Source organism: Pavona decussata, unplaced genomic scaffold, assembly GCF_977016875.1.
Source record: "Pavona decussata unplaced genomic scaffold, jaPavDecu1.1 SCAFFOLD_300, whole genome shotgun sequence".
NCBI classification, from domain to species: Eukaryota; Metazoa; Cnidaria; class Anthozoa; order Scleractinia; family Agariciidae; genus Pavona; species Pavona decussata.
The window spans coordinates 1,524,427-1,548,576 of NW_028145697.1; the positions used below are offsets into that span (position 1 = coordinate 1,524,427).

Sequence of the window (24,150 nt, forward strand, 5' to 3'; positions counted from 1 at the left end):
GTCGAGAAATATTATAATGGACACACATTAAGGTAGTAAATGGCTCCACCAGTGGACAGTGGACACAGTTTGGACGATTCGAGCGGGACGAACGCAGGCGGAGACATCACCCAGAGCAAGGAATTCAGAACATGACGGGAGACGTCATTGGCGTGAACCAAAGCCGCACAGCGATGAAACATTTCCCGAACTCTGTCAAAGATAACAGAGATAGTCATGTCAGAAGTATTTACCAGCAGACCTAGAAAGACCATAGAGGTAGAGGGAGGAAAGTCTTTGCCTGGCAAGGACTCCAGGTCTACAAAGTGTTAAAGATCAGTCAAGGCTTGAAACGCCTGAGCTGATTTACCTGGATTTTCTGCTCCCCCGTACATTGAGAGTGGAGGCCAAAGGGCGGGGCAACGTCGAAACAGAGGCTGCTGCGATGCTTGTAGCCCAGTATGTGGTAATCAAGAGGATAGATACGCAATGTCCCACAAGCACGGCTAAGGTTTATCTTGAACATGTGGCAGTGAAGTAACCTACTTTGTAGCCTACTGGCCAGCCAAATTCGAGAAAGTCGCAGAGCGATTTGTCTGGATAGTCTTGTAGGCTTCGGCGCCATTCAGGGATGTTAGGGTTCGATAGGACAGGAAGGCGAAGAGTGAATGCAATTGGACCGGAGGTAGTTTGTGACTGGGAGTGAAGAGCAATGAAACGAGACGTAAGCGACGGCTTCAAAGGCAGGACACGGGTAGGAGACGATGCTCAGTTGGTTAGAATTCGAGGACGCGGAATTCCTGAAAAACTCCGAGTGGAGCGAGTGGAAGGTGACGCGGGGAAGACCGCAGGAAGAGCTGGTTGGGGGTCAACGGTGGGGTTAGGTAATCGAACTCCAGGAGATTAGTGAGTGCGGCGAGGAGGAACAGGAAACATGCGCTTGGGGCAAGTGATAGCTTAGTAGTCGGGACGCCTACACACCACCCACACATGTAAATACTGTCCTAGGACAATCCTCTGAGGAGCAGTTGTCGTGCCACGTACACTAATCACAAGTTTGGTTGCGTGAGATACATTTTTAGATATTGAGGCGTGAGGTGACAGATTACCTCCAACAAGAGCTATGGTGGACTTGGGAGCTGTTTCCTGCTAACAATTCCGATCGTGTGAAAAATGGCCCCTCAAGGTGGTAGAAAAGATCTCCCCATTTGACGACGCCGATGTTGTGACCTTTATGATGAATTCTAAAAAACTTTGTGAGGTTTTCTTTTGAATTTGTGCTTTTCAGATTGCGCGCTGATAAGTTTCGTTTTGACTGAAAGATTTTGTTCTTTAATTGCCTTATTTAAAAACGCGCGCGCGCATTGGCTAACGAAATACACGAGCAAATAGATCGAGAGCTTTAGTCAAGCTCGAATCATCATGCGAACTCAAGTTAGAAGTTTATGTTAAGCGCATAATGTTGTATTGGGAGAAAAGGAGAAAAATCAACAAATTCGTGAAACTCAGCAACCTGAAGACGACAATCGAGCGGGTAAAAAAGGCCAAAATAAAGAAAGAAGAGTCAGTAAGTCAAACAATTAACCCTCTGGCGAATCGTGCAGCTCTGGTAACGCAGTGAAAGGACAGCTTAAACGAATTAAGATCCCTATATTCGGTGGGAACAAGCTCGAATTTCTAGGTGGCATGGCGCATTTTCAAGCTGTGTGGATTCCTTTTCCCTATCTGCGCAGTTCAAAATGTTGAAGTTGGAAGGATGTCTGACTGGTGAGGCTACGGAGACAGTCAAGAAACTGGGCAACTCTGAAGCGGCATAACAGACGGCAAAAGCAAGACTACAAAGGAAGGAAGGAGGAAAGAAGAAGTCGACGTCAAGTGCAAGGGCTTTTAGAAGAGCAAAAGAAGATGAATACGCTTCGTGAAGATTATGCTAAAGCACTAGATAAGTTTTCGGATGTGTTTGAAAGAGCTGTTGTTAATCTGAAAGAAAATAATCGCCGATCAGACTTGAAAGACGGAACTTTTTATACTATTTTACACGAGAAAACACCAGAGAAGTTGCTGGCTCAGTACTACCGGTGAATAAAGGAAAATCAAGAGCTCGAGTCGCTCGAGAAGCTGAAGGATTGGATTGCAGAACAAGCGGAAAATCGGGTACAAGCTGCTGAGATTAGAAATGGAATCTGATCATACACAAAACTGAGAGAGAACAAGGTACCCTGGAAACGACGCAAAGACAAAGCTAAATCGTTTGTGTCTACTAGTGGCGGTGTGGAACCGAAGATTCAACGGTGCAAGCTGTGTGGTCACAGTCATCCGATTTGGCACTGCGATGTATTTAAAGGAAGACCAGTAGAGAGACGATGGGAAACTGCTAAGCGGCTAGGGCTCTGCTATAGGTGATTGTGGATCGCTAAAGAAGACAAGTTCTCGTTCCGGTATTCGGCTCCATCAGGTGAGTTCATACTTACGAAAAGAAGTGTGTTAAAGGGAACAGCGAAGATCTTTGATCCCCTTGGATTTCTTTCGCCTTTCACCGTGAGAGGGAAGTTGTTGATGCAGGAAGCGTGGAGGGATGTTGTAACGTGGGATGAAGTTCTACCACCCACCCTGGCGAAGAAATGACAGACGTGGCTTGGAGAGTTACTTGATCTTGCAAGAATCAAAATTCCGCGGATCCTTAAGGATTTCCACAGCGAAGACGAGAGAATGACAGTTTACACGTTTACTGACGCGTCCGAAAAACCTTACACAGCAACGCTTTACTCCCGATACGAGTTTAAGGACGAATAGTTTAGCACACGTTTGATCACCGCAAAAACAAGGTTAATACCACTCAAAGCACTAAGTATTCCCTGTTTGGAGCCTATGGGTGTGGTAATTGGCTTGCGATTAACCAGACAAGTGTGTAAGGCTCTTGGAGTTCAACGAAACAAAGCAACCTAAGGGGTTGACAGCTACAACGTCAGTTATTGGATCCCTGGTCAAAGTCGAAGCTTCAATCCTTTCGTTGCACCTTGAGAGCGGATGTCTGTAAATATCAACCAGAGGTGTGCAATAGCGAAAAATTCAAAATTCTCAAAAAAATTCACAACATAGCCCACGGTAAACTATTGCAAGAAATACATGTTTTACTTCGATCCGATAATTATTTTTGATGTGAGGCTATGATCTTGAAATCACCGCTCCTGAACCGGGTTTTCGGTGTCTGACACCACATGTTGCGAAGACCTTGTTTTAAAAATCGAACCAGTTCTGTTCCAAACGAAAAACATCCAGTCTGATAAAGTACATAATTATGGACATCATGAATGGTATGTTACTCATCTGAAGTGAAAATTAAATATTTAGGAGATTTTTCAATATTTACAATTTTTTAAGCGATTTCTCGTGATGCCAAATTGACAAATTTGCGAGGCTAAAATCATCAACTGGTACATGGCGTTGAGGATAAAGATTTACACCACGTGAAAGAGCATCATTTCTTCTTATAAAATCCGCTTTCAAAATCATGGGCAACACAGAAGGAGGTTTTTGAGGCCGCGAATTACAAGTAGTACTTTAGTGAAATTTGAGCTTTTCTGTCACGGCATTCCGTTGCTAAAACTCAGATAAACACAACATGAAAACGTTTCAAACAACAATGGTTTATTAATTCTAGCTACAGGGCATTGCCTGTGCATGACCTATGCCTATAAGACTATTTTCCTTGGTTTTCTATCTTTTAGGGGCAGTGTCAAAAGATTTTAGCGGAGTTCAAAAGCCGTACACGGGTCAGTTTACGTTGTCAACCGGTCGCAACTAGTAAATATGGAATACAATGAAACCAGGACTTCTTTCATTCAATCTTACTTTAAAAAAAATGGAGCAAATAGCTAAGAGTGCTATATAATTCATACCTTTGAGCGGTTTAGGAAATATGGGACATCTATAGGAAACATCGTAACACTTTAGTTAGGCCGTTTTATACATGTCTCAAAGATTGTGTTACAAACATTTCACCGGTAGACCGCTGACCTTGCACTTACGTACGCCCTTGTCCACGGGATAGCAATCGATTTTTCGTCCAGCTAGACCCCAAAGACAATTAATTATATAATCAGTTCAAACTGAGATTACGGTTTTGGGTTATCACAATTTTATCTGATTGCGTCTACACTCGCGCAGTTGTTTTGATTTTTGATAAAGTTTTTCAAATTTCAGTCTAACGTAGCCTGCGCATACAGCTGCCTCTCATCGCTCCCGTCCCCGAGGGGCGTTTCGCGAGGCTACCATGAATGCTACTCAAGGAGAGTTGAAAGAAATGTGACTGTCTAGTTCATCTGGATAAGACCCAATATTCAATTTATTGTTCACAAAAATTGTCTCTTCACACGATAAAAGATAGTTCTGAGTTCATCCGTCAGTAATGAAATTTGAGCAGACAAAGTATGGTTTCTTTGGCCTTAATGGGTCAAAGTAAGAACACGATCCAACAAGATCATGTTGCCTGAATATATGGTGCTATGCTCTGAATTTTTAGAGTACATGTACTTGCGAAAGCTGACAGGCACTAATATCGAGGTCATCTTGTGGATAAGTCTAGATTGCACAAATGTGATGCTCCAATCTCCCTTCGTTTGCTTGAAATGATTAGCTGCCCAACTTGGTGGTACCGGCGCAGAATCGTTTTGGCAGCGCCGTCTGATCCCATAAGCATCTTGATGTCTTGAGCAAATAGACCTGATTAGATGGCTGTCATCGATTCCAAAGATATCAAGGGAAATTTTGCCCTGAAGTTTAGTCGGTTAGTTAGGTCACTTTGTAGAACTGGCTTTACAGCCAAAGGAGCGTAGCTGTGCCGTCCAGGCTGTGAAACCCTGGCCCTCTTTCTGACAAAAATTGCTCCCCCTACGCTCCTCCCTTATTCCTGCTGACAATGTACTGTGGTCGACTGTAGCAGGTGTGAGTCGTACTGCAGGAAATATTGGGGAAAATAGGGACGACAGTGGTGACGCAACCTCGCTCTTACCCTGCCGCCTCCCCACTAAGCTCCCCATTCTTTACGTCGGGAAACTGTAACAGTGACAAAGCAGAGGGCCAAATAACTTTAAAAAAAAATCACTAAAAATCGTAAATGTGTGTGGATGTAATAACCAGTAATTCAGAATCAAATTGCAAGCGTTATTAAAGGTGATTCTTATTTAAGGTCAGGAGTTTTGCGTTACATTAATTCGATACCTGCTCTGCCTACGAGAAGCTCCGCCTCAGTTTTCAGTGTTCAGTCAGCAAACCCCGTGGCCCTTAGATAGTTTCGAAGGTCTGTGCCACAATCTCTGATTGGGATACATTGGGTATTCGCTGGATTTCCAACACTTTGTCCACATTGTCCTCCAACAATCGAGGCATACTTACACGATACCATTTCGGCTCAATTTGTTTGAACGCCGTGAAACCAGAATCGAGCATTAAAGTTGGATGGCACTCCCCCCCCCCCCCCCCCTGAGAGCAAAATAAACAAACTGAAGCGATCTGAATACCAACGTGGGCTAACTGCACGATAAGAAAGTTCAGTGACAGAAAATACAGCTCACAAGTAAATCGCAGTTACAGTTTGTATCGATGGGGCAGTGAAAAAGTACCCTTGGCATGCGCCCGGGGGGTACCATTCGAGCAGAGGCCCTTTGATCTTCCTAGATAAGTCGAAGGGCCTCTGCTCGCAGGGTACCCGGGGGGTGAACCTTTATATAAAAATTGACGGGGGTGATCGTAGCTTTCGGGGGTTAAAATTCGTGGTTTGGTACCTGTCAAAGGTATGGCGGTACCTTTTAGCCAGTTTTAGGGTATTGAGCGAAAACATATAAGAGAAAGTTATTATAAATATCAGTCAACTGTCACATAGCGTATTAATTTTAGAATTGGTACCACTAAGTGGGAAAATTACACAGACCACCGCTACAAAACAAATTCATGTACCTTTTAGTGGTACTTTTCAAAATTTATGACGATCAACTCGTCAATTTGATATAGGAGTCCCCCTCCCCCTGGGGGCAAGTGGTCTGCGCAAACTGTAACGCAATCTCTGCCGTTAAACGTACTTTTAAATCGCGGCAAAATGCAAATATCGTTCCTGATTGATGTGATGATTTCTACAATGTACAGAAAGCTCGCTAAAAAGGTATGAATTACGTAGCACTTGTAGTTATTGTTTCATTTGTTCTAAAGTAAGATTCAATGCAAAACATTCTGGTCCGAAACGTTGACTACGTAAACTGACCTTTGTGACCTTTATACGCTTTTGAGCTTGGGGTCTAATAAAACTGCTACAATCTTTTGTGCCTGCCCGAAATGATTAAAAACCATGGAAAGTAATATTATGAACGAGGGCCATAACCTATAGCAAGCACCAACAAACAATTGTTGTTTGAAACGTTTTCATGTTGTGTTCATCTGAGTTTTAGCATCGGTATGCCGTGACAGAAAAGCTCAAATTTCACTAAAGTACTACTTGTAATTCGCGGCCTCAAAAACCTCCTTCTGTGTTGCCCATGATTTTGTAAGCGGATTTTATAAGAAGAAATGATGCTCTTTCACGTGGTGTAAATCTTTATCCTCAACGCCATGTACCAGTTGATGATTTTAGCCTCGCAAATTTGTCAATTTGACATCACGAGAAATCGCTTAAAAAATTGTAAATATTGAAAAATCTCCTAAATATTTAATTTTCACTTCAGATGAGTAACATACCATTCATGATGTCCATAATTATGTACTTTATCAGACTGGATGTTTTTCGTTTGGAACAGAACTGGTTCGATTTTTAAAACAAGGTCTTCGCAACATGTGGTGTCAGACACCGAAAACCCGGTTCAGGAGCGGTGATTTCAAGATCATAGCCTCACATCAAAAATAATTATCGGATCGAAGTAAAACATGTATTTCTTGCAATAGTTTACCGTGGGCTATGTTGTGAATTTTTTTGAGAATTTTGAATTTTTCGCTATTGCACACCTCTGGTTGATATTTACAGACATCCGCTCTTAAGTAGGAGAGATATATGAAGGTTCCAACCCAGACCAACGGCGTTACGTTCCTGAGAAGTTAAATCTAACTGACCATGGTGCGCGAGGATTAACAGCTGAGGAGTTGCTCGATAACGAATGCTGATGGAGTGGGACAACATTTCATAGTCAAGGAGATGACAACTGCTCTGAGCAGAGATTCATGGGTGCTATTGCAGAAACACTTGAGGAAGTGAAAACTGAAGTCCGTGAACGAACAGATCATCCCGTTTTTTCAAATGGTACAGGACAAAGCCAACGAACAACTCGAAATTGGACTTCTACTGGTACGAGTACGAAGCTGGGTTTATAGGTTCATCGACAATTGTCGAAAGCCCGTTGAACAGCGCTCTACCGGGCAGCTAACACCTGATGAATTGAAGAGAACGGAAGAAGGGATCATCAAGAAAGCTCAGGCATTAGTCAGCGAAAAAGGGCTTTCCAAGAAGAGTTATATCCTCACATTTACAACGATAATTGCTGATGGCATCCTACGGTCGAAAACGAGACTTGCCGATATTCTACTGATTTTCCCGACGAAACGAAGTATCCGATCATTTTTCCAAAGAAACTTCATGTTACGGAACTGATTGTGAAATACTATCACTAAACATAAGGACATGAAATGGGCTTCAATTACACTTTGAATCGCCTTCGCGAGAAGTACATAGTGGTACATGGAAGAGAAACAGTAAAGGAAGTTATCAAAGAATGTTCTGAGCGTCGGAGACGATTCAGAGAAAAGCCAGCTACACAGCAAATGGCTGCTCTACCTTGTATCTGACAAGAAGCAACCATAAAACCATTTACCAATTGTGCAGTAGATTTTGGTGGACCGTACATAAAAGTACAAGTCCGTGGGAGAGTTCGTACCAAACGATACCTGTGTTTATTTTTGTGTCTTCAAACACACTGTCGTTATGTAGAAATGGCATGCATGGATGGTCGTTAAATAAGGATGGTTTTTCGAACGCCTTAACTGGCATGGTGGCAAGAAGAGGTTGGCCTCGTGATATGCTAAGTGATATGCAAAGTGATAAATCAGTTGGTGAAACAAATTGACCGAGAAAAGGTTCAAATGACGACGTCCAACAAAGGAATCAATTTTCATTAGAATCCACCTGCAGCCCCACATTTTGGCGTTTTGGCGGAATATTTGAACGAACGATTAGATCAGTGAAACGAGCTGTAAATGCGGTCTTCGGAAACGCAGATGTGAACGACAAAGAATTGCAGACGGTCTTTACAGGTGTTGACAGCTTTCAGACCACTGACACAGTTAAGCAGTGATCCCAACGACGAACCCGTATTGACACCTTATCTTTTTCTCGTGTGACACATGGGGGGGAGAATTGGCACAGAAACCGTAGACACAAAAACATTCATTCCACAAAGGCGATGGAGACGGATCCAGAAATTAATTTGTCACGTTTGGAAACGCTGGATGAAACAATATCTTATCAGCATCAGTTAAAGGAAAAAGAAGCAGGAAAGAAAAAGAGACGTAGATAGATGATAGATAGCAGTTAGATAGCAGTTTATTATGAAAATACGCTTAGCTTTTGAGATACCAGCAAGCTAGGCTCACCAGCTAGTTTACAGGTATTTCACACTAAATGATTAAAATAACTGACACAAATTAAAAAACATCACATGGCATACTAGGTAAAATTTAAATTTCTAATACAAATTAATCATCATACGTAAAAAGAAAATTACAATAAAGAAATAAATGGATATAAAAAAACCACAATAATTCGTATTGTGTGAAAAGCTCACTCAATCATAGTAGACCTGCCAGATCTAGTGTTCTGAAACTGTTTTTAAAAGCCTTGTAAGTTTGAACTGTTCTGCTTGAGTCAGGTAATGAGTTCCAGAGTTTTGGTGCCGTAAACCTCCACGATTCAAGGCCAAAAGTTGTAGTGCTGGCCTTTGGTCGCTTTAAAATGTCACTTCCTCTTAGATTGTATTTATTATTTCAAAGACCGATCAGTTCTTTTATGCTTTTTGGTGCATGCTCATTATTAATTGCATTAAAAACTGTGCAAACTATTTTTGCGAGGCGTTGATTCTCAAGTGATAGTAAACCTATTTTGTTGAGTAGTTTGGAGTAGGGCCTTTGTTTTTCGTTAAAGACAAAACGGAGGGCACGCTCATTAACTTTTTCTGGCTTAGCAATGGCACTTTTGTTGCTGAAATGCCATGCCTCTGAGCAGTAGTTAAAATGAGGCATGATAAATGCGAGGTAAAGACACTTTCTTGTTTTGAATGGAAGAATCTTTTTCATTCCCTTAAGTACAGCAATCTGCTGGGAGACTTTTCGGCATATTTTTCCTATGTGCTTCTCCTGGTGCTTCTCAAATTTCATTTTGTTATCTACTGTAACTGCGAGCATTTCAAGATCTTCAGTAATTGGAATAGCAATGTCTTCGCAATGGAACTGGGGCTTAACCTGGGTCTTTCCCATTACGATTGCTTGGTACTTGGAAGTGTTTCTCCTCATGCCGTTTTGCTCATACCATTGATCGACATGGGCAAGACCTGCATTAATCACTTCTTCAACTTTCTCTGGTGTACTGTCGGTGAAAAATATTTGCGTGTCGTCTGCGTACGCAGAGAGTCTGCTCTGTTTGACAGCGTAAACAAGATCGTTCATGAATATATTAAATAATAGTGGGCCCAGTACGCTGCCTTGTGGGACCCCCACTGAGGTTTCTTTCCAGTTTGAAAACTGATATCCTAATCTGACCCGCTGACGTCGATTTGCAAGGTAGTCATGAACTAGATCAGTAGTTTTGCCGTCAGCTCCAAAGGACTTAAGCTTGGCCACCAGCAGTTCGTGTTGCAAGGTATCGAATGCCTTGGAAAGATCCAAGACGTAGTCTTGGTAATAGAAGCAAACACACCAAGGAGGCAATGGAAGATAGGACGGATTGTGGTGACCTACCGATGGCTTTATTCGAGTTGTTGATGTGGACACTGTTGACGGAATATCCCTAGGACCAATTTTACGACTTTCCCCGCTTCAATTTTTAAGCTAAAGAAGACTTTGACAAGATAATGAATTTTGTTTATTAACGTTTCTCGCGAAAAATCCGGAGGGGGGGGGGGGGGAATGTTGGAACCTTTATGATGAATTATAAGAAAACTTTGTGAAATTTGCTATTGAATTTATGCTTTTCAGAGCGCGCGCTGACAAGTTTCGTTTTGATTGAAAGATTTCGCTTCTGAGCGCGCGCGTGCATTGGCTAATTTGTAACTATCGAAAGTTGATGGCGCGGTATATCTGTCGCACTAGCAAAATATAAGAGTTGGATTTTGAATTCACGCTCGGTGGTTGCGTGGTTTTATGGAGGGTTTTTTCGGATTTTCGGGAAATTTTAAGGCTGGGACGTTTCGGAAATCTTGTCCAGGGAATCGCCTGAACAGCCGAGCCCAAATAAACGCAAGATTTCAAGATGATACGAGCGTACCTCTGACCATTGATATGTGAGGCTTACACCATTAAATAGAGAAAGTGCCGCAGGAGGGCTGCTGTTTGTTTGCGATCGACATTTTGCTGAAGGATTACCAAATTACCTGCGCAAAATTCTGGCAGCGATAGATCAGAATAAAGCTTGGTCTCACCTGGAGCGTAGATATAAGGCCAGGGCTCGAGGTGGAGGATTTCCAGTGACCCTTTTAAGATCTCCAAGGGATCTTCCCGAGGACGATTTCCCAGTGGACGAGGCAAAAGAACTGCTAACCTTCAATTGGGCATGCTATAATTACAGCTCGAGTTTCTTGATTTCCATTTGTTGTGATTCCTTATGTAGCTCAGTTTGGCTAGCTCATTTGAGTTGAGAGCCGCATGTGTGCTGGTGCAAACGGGCTCGTGAGGTTTACGTTGCGGTAAGGAAACTTTAAGAAAATGCTTTGAAGCGCTGGAATGCTCTTTCGTGCCCTCTAGAGTGGTAAGGACAGGAGTAGTATTGCCGGTGGGAATGAAGACACTTTCAAAATTGCAGATTCTAGAAGCACCTGCTAGAAACACCTGACCTGGCTATTGCTAGAATATTAACCTTATCATGACAGGGAGGAAAGGGAGGAGGGGAGAGACGGAGTTGGGGGTTGTGTTTGTGTTTTGCCGGCTTTGAACATTTATAACTTTTTTTTTTTTGAAGTATCAGAAACATCAGGAAGTGCCACCGGTATTTTTTATTTCAGAACAAATTGGTGCGTTAGGTCACAATTCATTGAATCTGATGTGACCATGACAGCCAAACTTTGTCAGGTAGAATTTTCACAGCGAGAGTATCGGTGTTGATGTAATGAATAATAGTTAACGGATTATTTTAGTTTTCCGAGGTCTTGATCACCTTTTGGCCAAATCTGTGGCTTTCTGAAATCCAAGATGGCAAATCCAAGATCACCACATGTCAAAGGTTTTCAAAGGAAAAAAAATTCTAGAACATTCACCCTCCAAGGGGGGTGGGGGGTGGGGGTTGTTTAGCAGTCAAGATAAAGAATCTGACCGCCGTAGTGGCAGTGAAGGTCATGACCTTGAACCCCGTCGGGGACTGAGACTTTTGTTGGCCCGCGCTTGGGGTTCTGAGCGTCACATCTCTCGTCATTCTGTTTTTTATATACCTGTTAACAAAAGGTATGTCTGAAGAAAGAAAAAATTCTTACCACTACATTTCTTTGAGCCCACTCGTTTGAACCCAGGGTAACAATCGCATCTTATTCCGCTGCCCCTTAAATGTACGCAGCTGTGTTGACAACCACCGTTATCAAAACTACATTCATTACAATAGGCTGTCTGTATGCTTGGGCCGCTGCATCCCTTGCCTCCATGCTTTGGAGGTGGATTATTACATTCACGGCGTGCATTGTTGAATGGACCGGAGCATCGATTTTTGGGCCAATCAGCAGGACGCCAAGCACTCCAGCGACCATCTTGGGGTTCTGCGGAATGAAAGGAAAGGTTTCAGAAGGCGTGTTAGGAAGAGGACAACTGAAGCTAACATGGAAAATGGATTAGATGACTGATGAAAAAAAAGGCATTTGGGTAAACATTTGGGTAAACAGGGAAAATGGATTAGATGACTAAGGAAAAAAAAAGCATTTGGGGACAGTCTTCATGATACGTAGATCGAGATATAGGCCAGTTTAATGCCAACATTATTGGTATTACTGTGACAGTAGAAAAGCTTTTGAGCATTTGTTAAACGTTTTCTTCTAGAGGCTCTATCTAACTGCTGGTGTGTCCGGTTACTTAGTTTAATAGGCCTTTTAAGAGCCGGGACTTGATTAAGATGCTATTCCACAATTACCAATAATAACTTATACAGTCCTGTCTCACGCATGCTTTTAGTTTTAATGCTGTAACGTTAAATGGAATATCTGTATATATCACATCGTATATATTTGGACAGCATTACACTGTTTTGAACTTTTACTCTATCTAGACCGGCCTTTTCTTTTCTTTTTTTCTTTTTTTTTTTTGTCTTCTGGGCCGGGGATGGGGGAGGGGTTCTGATTGTGCCCCCCTCCATAACTTTGCAAGTATATTTTAGCTATGACAGTGAGGCAGGATAGTACGTCCACATATGTCTCCTTTGAGGTCCGCATCACGAAGTGATGACCTCAGGAGCATTTTTTTCGCATCCTACGCCGCTTACGGTTTTTTAGCCGTTACCCTCAGCAAGATTGAGCTCCTTGAATAGTTTTGTATTTTGTAAGAAAGTTCTAATTTTAAAAATCGTTTGGAGCCTTTGGAGTGGTTGGCTTTTAAAGGCGAAAAAGAAAAAGAAAAAAGAAAAGAAAAGAAAAAATTTTTCTCCGTTATCGCTAGGGATTAATGTTTAAATTTATAAGTTGTCTAGGATGTCTAACTATTTGGCACCCGTGGCGATACAATTTTGACTGTCTAATGACTTCGTATCGTAAAAAAGAATACGCAAATGAGCAGGTAACATAGTCAGATATTTGTCCATCGTATTTTCTCCTTCCATTTTTCTGTTGACTTGAAAGACAACCTAGGCATTGAGCGGCTTTCAGCGTGGTCTAGATAGGGTGAACCCAATGCTACATCGATATACTTACTCGGCCCTCCCCCTGACGGGCAGCCTCCGCACCCCTCAACAAAAGTTTGGTAAACAGTAGTTGGCACGACCAGAACCAGAGCTAACGCGAACAAAGGATTCATTATCCAACCACGATCTAAAGATTAAACCAATAAAAAAAACTGAGTTTTTATTTTTCTGGGCCCAGTTGTTCAAAGCCCGATTAAGCTTAGCCTGGATTATCGCACGGCTCGAGTTTAATTGCTAACAAAATAAAGATTCTTCCAAAAGATTTTTGGCCTTCAGTTTTTAGTTCGACTTTTCTTTACCTTTAGCTTGAAATTGGCCTTTAAAACCATTTTTTAACGAGCGAGATGAAAACCTCGATTAACTTCTGATCGTGGATTAGCAGCGTTAATCGGCTTTCGAACAACCCGGCCCTGACTGTTTATTCACTTAAAGGGAACAAAAGAACTTAAATATTAACAAAAATTAAGAAATGAATAAGTTAACTAGGCATTGGTTCGAATTTTTATTTTGTCACTCGATGTCAGTTTTCATTCTCAATCCTACTCTATTCACCATTATTTTAATCTTATATTTACTTCCCCTAAGACCTTGGCTTTGTACAGTCCACCATTTACCTGCGTTCTAGCACACGATACAATGTTTCGCGGTCGTTTCCTAGTTCAACTGGCAAACTAAGCCCCCCCCCCCCCCCCCTGTCCCCTATTGGTTTGACCCGTAAGTAATGAAATAATACTTGCTTTTCCATATACCGACATAAACTGTATTACTTATTTATTTGTATGTACCTCATAAAGCCGTTTGGTTCTTAGAACTCAGTTCGTTGTTCGTTATTTTGACTGTATAGTGTATCAAAACTAGAACACAGCTAAGCTGCAACACTCTTCGACCTCGGGTTGAGGAGCAGAATTTAATTATATCTGATAATTTAATAAAAACATGGTCAGTTTTTCTTCGAGTCGCTTGGAAATTATGAACTGAGTTCTGATCTGTAAACGAGCTTATCCGTCTTAAGAAAAAATCTTTCCTGTTAATATATGTCCTAACAAGATGTAAATACATGTACTATGTAAGAGTTAAGAAATAAGGCTTTTGAATTATACTTGAACATAATCTGAAACAGTCGAGACGAATCATGCTAAGAAACACAAGGGGGTTGGTGGGTGGTAATTTTTTTACCAATGCTTAAAAAGATCAGAGATATATGACAATAAACAAGGACATGCAGGTGACCACGCATGGTCTTGATTGACACAGCAGAAAAGCTACAATCTAATTGTCCCAAAGATAACAGAACATACCTAGCACATAGGGGTGAATTCAAATCTTCAACGGGCTCAAAACAGTGCGGCAAGCCTTATACTGAAAGGAAGCAAATACGACCACATCACCCCTATACTAAAACGTCCCCATTGGCTCCCAGTTGATCAACAAATTGTTTTTCAAAATTTTGCTGTTTACTTATGAAGCTCTTCGTAATATAGCATCTGTAAATACGCAAGACCCACTTTTCATTTACACTCCTCCAGGCAACCTTAGATGATCCTCTTCAAAACTAGTAGTTAATCCTTTTTCAAATTTGACGAGTTATGGACACAGAGCGTTCTCTCACAGACAGGTCGTGCTCCTAAATTATGGAACTCGTTACCAGCTTGTTCAATAAAGGAACTGTACTTCAGTTTCTTTCTAGTTAATTACGAAATCTTCACATGTTTGAACAATTTGATGTACATACTTAAAGCGCCCTTATTTTTGTACTGGAGTTTTCTCACTTTTATAAAGCGCCTTAGAACATTTCGATTTGGGCGCTATATAAATTGTCATTACAATTCTAATTGTAACTTAACCTTTGGAGGTAACTATATTAGGAGAGTACAGTCCACTCCCGATAACTCGAACCCTCGCTAACCCGAACCTCCCGCTAATTCGAACCAATTTTCCTTTCATTTCAGGTCATTTTCTATATAATTTTACCCTCAATAACTCGAACTCCCGACAACTCGAACCATTTTCAATTTCCCTTGAAGGTTCGAGTTATTGAGAGTCGACTGTATTTTATTTGTCTTGCTTGCAGATTGTGACATATCTTTTCAAGCTCAAATAACGTCTCTAATCGTCTTTCCATGGCTGTCGCATTAGCTTTAATTTATAATACTTATAAATTGGCTTTTATAGAAGATTGACTTGAACATACAAACAAGTGATGCCGAAAAACAAATCTACATATTGCATTTAAGAGGATTACTAAATATAAAAGGCTTTATTCCACATCACTGAAATATTCCGTATTATGCTCAAGAAGCACAGAACATGCTTAGCGGCCAAAATTTGGTTAAATTGTTTCCTTTAGGGCATTAGTTTTGTCATAGACACGAGGTGTCTTTCTTCTGACCTGTCAGCTGTTAAGTCAGCTCAGTAGTTTTGATCTTCGCGTCTAGTCATTTACCCTTTTGAAAAGCACGCAACGGTTCTTTTTAATCCAGTAAATATCTGTTCCCTAGCTGTGATTTTATAAAAGACCTTGATTGCCTCAAACTTTCAAATTTGATTCAGTTGAGACGCTACTGTGTTTTTGTTGTTTTCCTTTTTTTTTAGGTAAAATATCACCTAAAAAAGCCGTGACAGTTGGTAATTGAAATTCTTTTGGTTTTCTGAGAGGCAAACTTAGATGTATTGAGTGACCAACAAGGCCAGTTATAGGATATTTGGAAAACCAAAAGTAGCACGCTACGATTTAGTGCAATGTTATTATTCGCCTAAAAAATTCTGACGGATAATACTGTGTTATATATTTTCTAGATAGCCCTTGTTAACACTCTAAAACGGTCTGGGAAAACAGGAAAAGGCATTTTGTGTAACCTGGTAAGATTTCTTCGTTGGGTCCCTCATCTGTAATAAGTCGTTGCTTCGTTCAAGGTGGGCTTACCTTAAATTCTTATATGCAGGTCATTCGTTGCTCGATACAATGCGAAACTGTTTGTGGAACGTCTTGCCTTTTCAGCCAAGTAACAATACTGAAGGAAGTGAACCTCCTCATAAACACTCTTAAAATATTCCGTATTATGCTCAAGAAGCACAGAACATGCTTAGCGGCCAAAATTTGGTTAAATTCTTTCCTTTAGGGTAACGGAAAGCATATATATAGACACGAGGTGTCTTTGTTCTGACCTGTCAGTTGTTATTTCAGGAAGTCAACTCAGTAATTTTGATCTTCGCTTCTAGTCATATACCCTGTTGAAAAAGCACCCAACGGTTCTTTTTAATCCAGTAAATATCTGTTCCCCAGCTGTGATTTTATAAAAGACCTCCAATGCCTTAAACTTTCGAATTTGATTCAGTTGAGACGCTACTGTGTTTTTGTTTTTTTGTTTTTTTTTTGTTTTTTTTGTTGTTTCTTTTTTTTAGGTAAAATATTCACCTAAAACGTTCGTGACAGTTGGTAATTGCAATTCTTTTGGTTTTCTGAGAGGCAAACTTAGACGCACTGAGTGACAATTAAGGCCAGTTATAGGATATTTGGAAAACTAAAAGTAGTTTGCTTCGATTTTGTACGATGTTATTATTCGCCTAAAAAAATGCTAACGGATAATACTGTGTTATATATTTTCTAGATAACCCTTTTTGACACTCTAAAACGGTCTGGGAAAACAGGGAAAGGTATTTTGTGTAACCTGGTAAGATTTCTTCGTTGGGTCCCTCATCTGTAATAAGTCGTCGCCTCGTTCAGGGTAGGCTTACCTTAAATTCTTATATGCAGGTCATTCGTTGCTCGATACAATGCGAAACTGTTTGTGGAACGTCTTGCCTTTTCAGCCAAGTAACAATACTGAAGGAAGTGAGCCTCCTAATAAACACTCTTAAAAGTATGTCTGTCTAACTAATGTATAAAGCTTCAGTTAGGGCGGAAATGTTAAGGAATTTTTTTATAAATTTCATCAAGTCGGCAAGCATATGGCCAGAATTTTTCAATGGCGATGTTCCGTCTAGCTATTCGGATGAAAGTGGGTTTGAAATTATTTATTAAGTAGTCGCACTGATACTTTTCAACTGTTCCACATTACGTAAAAAATGAAATTCTTATAGATCCTAAGTTGAGTTGGGTTTTTTTTTCGCTTCAGTTACAGGAGAAGGGGCTACGTGCCTGTACTTTGTGTTTAAGCTTGTAATCATAAACCATCTAGGGCTGAAGATCAAATGCAGTTGACAAAAAAAAAATCGATACCGTTGATACGGGAAATATAGTCTGAAACAAATACAATTTTGCTTTCCTGTCAGCACAATAAATAGCTAGGGAAGCAAATTAGTCGGGTGCTTCTCCAATTTAACAACAGTTAAGGATTTATACATTGAATTAAAGAACCCGCGAATAAAGTGACTGATGTGACTTCGAGGGAAACACCTTGAGTTAAATGAAATGAAATTTTTGAAGTTACCGACTTAAAGTAACAATAACAAAACTTGAAACTGAACACCTTCTAGTGATTTGAAAGCACAGAGGGAAGCGCTTAGAGCAAGAGGAAATGTAGGGTGAAACATGACCGGAAAGCTAGAGCAGCATAGAGTCACTTTAGAAAGTATTTTGAAGTTGTTTTCTTCCTTTTATACCCAGTATTAAATTTCTAACGTATTTTACCAGTTTTGGCGAGTATAATTCTACCCAACCTGCCTCCCTGACTCTCCTTCTTGACTAAAGAAAGCGTCCCTTTTTGTTTTTTTTTTAATTGATACAATGCCGTCTTGTTAGCGGCAAAGCTTAACAAACAAGTGATACCGAAAAACAAATCTACATATTGCATTTAAGAGACTACTAAATATATAACGCTTTATTCCACATCACATGAAATATTCTGTATTATGCTCAAGAAGCACAGAACATGCTTAGCGGCCAAAATTTGGTTAAATTGTCCTTTAGGGTAACGAGAAAGCATTAGTTTCGTCATGGACTAGAGGTGTCTTTGTTTTGACCTGTCAGTTGTTATTTCAGGAAGTCAACTCAGTAATTTAGATCTTCGCTTCTAGTCTTATACCCTGTTAAAAAAGAACCCAACGGTTCTTTTTAATCCAGTAAATGTCTGTTCCCCAGCTGTGATTTTATAAAAGACCTTGCTTGCCTCAAACTTTCGAATTTGATTCAGTTGAGACGCTACTGTTTTTTTTTTTTTAGGTAAAATATCACCTAAACAGTTCGTGACAGTTGGTGCATTGCAATTCTTTTGGTTTTCTGAGAAGCAAACTTTGACGCATTGAGTGACAAACAAGGCCAATTGTAGGATATTTGGAAAACCGAAAGTAGCTTGCTACGATTTAGTGCAATGTTATCATTCGCCTAAAAAATTTTAACAGATCACACTGTGTAATAACTTTTCTAGATAGCCCTTGTTTACACTCCAAAACGGTCTGGGAAAACAGGAAAAGGCATTTTGTGTAACCTGGTAAGATTTCTTCGTTGGGTCCCTCATCTGTAATAAGTCGTCGCTTCGCTCAAGGTGGGCTTACCTTAAATTCTTATATGCAGGTCATTCGTTGCTCGATACAATGCGAAACTGTTCGTGTGGAACGTCTTGCCTTTTCAGCCAAGTCACAATACTGAAGGAAGTGAGCCTCCTCATAAACACTCTTAAAAGTATGTCTGTCTAACTAATGTATAAAGCTTCAGTTAGGTCGGAAATGTTAAGGATGTCTTGAGGGGAATTTGCTTTCACACATCCTCCGGCAATTTTTTCTGTTATTTATATTTGTATAAATTTCATCAAGTCGGCAAGCATATGGCCAGAATTTTTCAATGGCGAGATTCCGTCAGGCTATTCGGACGAAAATGGGTTTGAAATTATTTATTAAGTACTGAGTCGCACTGATACTTTTGAACTGTTCTACATTACGTAAAAAATCAAACTCTTATAGATCTTAAGTTGAGTGGGGCTTGTTTTCGCTTCAGTTACAGGAGAAGGGGCTACGTGCCTGTACTTTGTGTTTAAGCTTGTAATCATAAACCATCTAGGGCTGAAGATCAAATGCAGGTGACAGAAAAAAATCGATACCGTTGACACGGTAAATATAGTCTGAAACAAATATAGCTTTGTTTTCCAGTCAGCACAATAAATGGCTAGGGAAGTAAAACAAAGGTGCTTCTCCAATTTAACAACAATTAAAGACTGATACAGTGAATTAAAGAACCCACGAAATAAGTGACTGGTGTGACTTCGAGGAAACACCTTGAGTTAAATGAAATTAAATTTTTGAAGTTACCAACTGAAAGTAATAATAACAAAATTTGAAACCGAACACTTTCTAACGATTTGAAAGCACAGAGGGAAGCCGTTTATGATTACAAGCTTAAACACAAAGTACAGGCACGTAACTCCTTCTCTTGTAACTGAAGCGGAAATGTTTGAAGCTAATGAAAAAAAAAAAAAAAGGAAAAGAAAAAAGCCCCACTCAACTCAAGATCTATAAGAGTTTCATTTTTTACGTAATGTGAAACAGATGAAAAGTATCAGTGCGACTACTTAATAAATAATTTCAAACCCATTTTCGTCCGAATAGATTGACGGAACCTCGCCATTGAAAAATCTGCCCATATGCCTGCCGACTTGATGAAATGTATACAAATCGCCGATAACAGAAAAAAAAATTGCCGGAGGATGTGTGAAAGCAAATTCCCCTCAAGACATTCCTTGACATCAGTTCCGCCCTAACTGAAGCTTTATACATTAATTAGACAGACATACTTTTAAGAGTGTTTATGAGGAGGTTCACTTCCTTTAGTATTGTTACTTGGCTTGACAGAAAGCGTCCCTTTTTGTTTTTGTTAATTTATGAAGTGCCGTTTCTTCTATCCACCGTCTTCGAATTCACATTTGATGTTCTATGTCAGTCATTCTCCACATTAATATTGCTTATCTCTGAAGACAGTGTATAAAACTGTTTTAAATCTACCCACCCCGCCTCCCTGACTCTCCTTCTTGACTAAAGAAAGCGTCCCTTTTGTTTTAGTTTAGTTAATACAGTGCTGTTTTGTTACCCGCAAACCTTAAAAAACAAGTGATGCCGAAAAACAAATCTACATATTGCATATAAAAGGATTACTACCACATCACATGAAATATTCCGCATTAAGCTCAAGAAGCATAGAACATGCTTAGCGGCCAAAATTTGGTTAAATTGTCCTTTGGGGTAACGGAAAGCATTAGTTTCGTCATAGACACGAGGTGTCTTTGTTATGACCTGTGAGTTGTTATTTCAGGAAGTCAACTCAGTAATTTTGATCTTCGGCCTATAGTCATATCGCAGTAAATAAAGCAAGATGCTCATCAAAAACGTCGCGTTAATTTAATGCATGTAAACTTAACTTTTGAAAAATTCGCGTTAATTTAGTGTAACGATGGTCAGATTTTTCAACGGCGAGATTCCGTCAAGCTATTCGGACGAAAATGGGTTTGAAAGTATTTATTTAGTAGTCGCAGTGATACTTTTCAACTGTTCTACATTACGCAAAAAATGAAATTCTTATAGATCTTGAGTTGAGTGGGGCCTTTTTTCGCGGGCTTCAGCTACAGGAGAAGGGGCTACGTGCCTGTACTTTGTGTTTAAGCTTGTAATCATAAACCGTCTAGGGCTGAAGATCAAATGCAGTTGACAGAAAAAATCAATACGGTTTACACGGGAAATATAGTGTGAAACGAATATATAGTTTTACTTTCCTTTCAGCAGAATAAATGGCTAGGGAAGCAAAAGTAAGATGCTTCTCCAATTTAGCAACAGTTAGGAACTGATACAGTGAATTACAGAACCCGCGAAAGAGTAACAGATGTGACTTCGAGGAAGCATCTTGAGTTAAATGAAATTAAATTTTTGAAGTAACCGACCGAAAGTAACAATAACAAAACTTGAAACAGAACACTTTCTAGCGATTTGAAAGCACATAGAGGGAAGTGCTTAGAGCAATAGGACCAGCTTAGAGTCACTTTAGAGAACGTATAACAAAGTATATTTTGAAGTTGTTTTCTTCCTTTTGTCCCAGTGTTAAATTTCTAAAGTATTTTACCAGTTTTGGCGAGTATAAATCTACCCACCCCGCCTCCCTGACTCTCCTTCTTGACTAAAAACAGCGTCCCTTTTGTTTTTGTTTAATTAATACAGTGCCGTTTTGTAGCGGCAAACCTTAACAAACAAGTGATGCCGAAAAACAAATCTACATATTGCATTTAAGAGGATTACTAAATATATAAGGCTTTATTCCACATCACATGAAATATTCTGTATTATGCTCAAGAAGCATAGAACATGCTTAGCCGCCAAAATTTGGTTAAATTGTCCTTTAGGGTAACGGAAAGCATTAGTTTCGTCATAGACACGAGGTGTCTTTGTTATGACCTGTGAGTTGTTATTTCAGGAAATCAACTCAGTAATTTTGATCTTCGGCCTATAGTCATATCGCAGTAAATAAAGCAAGATGCTCATCAAAAACGTCGCGTTAATTTAATGCATGTAAACTTAACTTTTGAAAAATTCGCGTTAATTTAGTGTAACGATGGTCAGATTTTTCAACGGCGAGATTCCGTCAAGCTATTCGGACGAAAATGGGTTTGAAAGTATTTATTTAGTAGTCGCAGTGATACTTTTCAACTGTTCTACATTACGCAAAAAATGAAATTCTTATAGATCTTGAGTTGAGTGGGGCCTTTTTTCGCGGGCTTCAGCTACAGGAGAAGGGGCTACGTGCCTGTACTTTGTGTTTAAGCTTGTAATCATAAACCGTCTAGGGCTGAAGATCAAATGCAGTTGACAGAAAAAATCAATACGGTTCACACGGGAAATATAGTGTGAAACGAATAAAGTTTTACTTTCCTTTCAGCAGAATAAATGGCTAGGGAAGCAAAAGTAAGATGCTTCTCCAATTTAGCAACAGTTAGGAACTGATACAGTGAATTACAGAACCCGCGAAAAAGGTAACAGATGTGACTTCGAGGAAGCATCTTGAGTTAAATGAAATTAAATTTTTGAAGTAACCGACTGAAAGTAACAAGAACAAAACTTGAAACAGAACACTTTCTAGCGATTTGAAAGCACATAGAGGGAAGTGCTTAGAGCAATAGGACCAGCTTAGAGTCACTTTAGAGAACGTATAACAAAGTATATTTTGAAGTTGTTTTCTTCCTTTTGTCCCAGTGTTAAATTTCTAAAGTATTTTACCAGTTTTGGCGAGTATAAATCTACCCACCCCGCCTCCCTGACTCTCCTTCTTGACTAAAAACAGCGTCCCTTTTGTTTTTGTTTAATTAATACAGTGCCGTTTTGTAGCGGCAAACCTTAACAAACAAGTGATGCCGAAAAACAAATCTACATATTGCATTTAAGAGGATTACTAAATATATAAGGCTTTATTCCACATCACATGAAATATTCTGTATTATGCTCAAGAAGCCGCCAAAATTTGGTTAAATTGTCCTTTAGGGTAACGGAAAGCATTAGTTTCGTCATAGACACGAGGTGTCTTTGTTTTGACCTGTCAGTTGTTATTTCAGGAAGTCAACTCAGTAATTTAGATCTTCGCTTCTAGTCTTACACCCTGTTAAAATAGAACCCAACGGTTCTTTTTAATCCAGTAAATATCTGTTCGCCAGCTATGATTTTATTAAAGACCTTGACTGCCTCAAACTGTCGAATTTGATTCAGTTGAGACGCTACTGTTTTGTTTTTTTTTTTTTGGGGGGGGGGGGTAAAATGTCACCTTAAAACTTCGTGATAGTTGGTAATTGCAATTCTGTTGGTTTTCTGAGAGGCAAACTTAGACGCCTTGAGTGCGAAATAAGGCCATTTGAATATTTGGAAAACTAAAAGTAGCTCGCTACGATTTTGTACGATGTTATTAATCGCCTAACAATTCTAGCAGATCATACTGTGTTAAATATTTTTTTTCAGATACCCTTCGTTAACGCTCTAAAACGATCTGGGAAAACAGCTAGTTTATCGGCGATTTATATGAACTTCATCAAGTCGGCAGGCATATTGCCAGATTTTTGAATGGCAAGGTTCTGTTAAGCTATTCAAAAGATAAAACTTGTATGGCCCTTGAGTTGAGTGCGGATGTTTTTCTTTCTCCGATTCACCTCAAACACTTCCGTTTCAGTTGCACTTACAAAAATTATGAAGGGTTTACGTGCCTGTTCTTTGTGTTTAAGCCTGCAATCATAAGCCATCTAGGGCTGAAGATCAAACGCAGTTGCCAGGAAATTCGATATGGTTGAGACGGGAAATATAATTGATATATTTTTGCTCTCTTGCCAGAACGATAAATGGCTAGAGAAGCGAGAGTAAGGTGCTCGTCCAATTTAGCAACAGTTGGGGGCTTGTATAAGTAGAGAACCTGAGAACTTGAGATAAAGGTAAGGGATGTGACTTTGTGGAAGCACACATTAGCTATATCCATCTCCGATCACAACACCCGTTCATCCATCTCCGGCCACAACACCCGTTCAACTCACGTGACCAGAGACTATTTTTTGGCACAAAGAGAAGGATTAAACCTAAGAAAATTAAATGTCACAGGATCAACACATATTCGTAATTCCTAGAATAATGGTATAAATAACATCTGTAAATACCATACATTATACATATCCGTTTACCGGAAAGCTAAAGGTAATATTCATAGCAGTATAACAGTAATAATATACAAATTCGGCACTTACCGGTCTAAATATTGCAATCAATGCTTGTGATATTTGAGTTCCAAAGCATCAACGTGTTCCACTGGAATTTCCCAAGCCACCATCCTGACGTTAGAATGTTACTGAAACCCTCCTGAGTCATCGTACTTCGCCTTCCCGTTAGCTATTTGTCAACGCGTACTTCAATTTCAACCGGAGTCTGTATTTGTTCACATCAATCCTAATAAAGTCGTATTGTTCCCTGAAATTACAGTTCACCATGACAGGTAGAGTCCTGAGCTCACACTTTATCCAGTCAAATGTGGTTCCAAGAAACGTTAACATGTCAATTTAGTTTCATCGGCATGAAAATAAAAACTGTACTAAAAATAGGGTATACATTCGAAA

At 39.9% G+C, this 24,150-nt stretch overlaps 1 protein-coding gene across 3 annotated transcripts in view; it reads right to left on the reverse strand.

Moving 5' to 3' along the window:
• LOC146454544 (uncharacterized) overlaps positions 1-24,150 on the reverse strand; it is an 84,892-nt gene extending 60,742 nt beyond the window's left edge. The window contains exons 1-3 of one of the 3 annotated variants that reach the window (XM_085095287.1): positions 23,785-24,150; positions 13,107-13,223; positions 11,691-11,966 (exon numbers count right to left, since the gene is read on the reverse strand). In XM_085095287.1, coding sequence (XP_084951413.1) covers positions 11,691-11,966; positions 13,107-13,209 — 379 coding nt within the window. In that variant the 5' untranslated portion in view covers positions 13,210-13,223; positions 23,785-24,150. Of the gene's footprint in view, positions 1-11,690; positions 11,967-13,106; positions 13,224-16,019; positions 16,044-18,589; positions 18,660-23,784 lie in introns of those variants that run through there. The other 2 variants (XM_085095288.1, XM_085095289.1) reach the window with 2 other exon arrangements.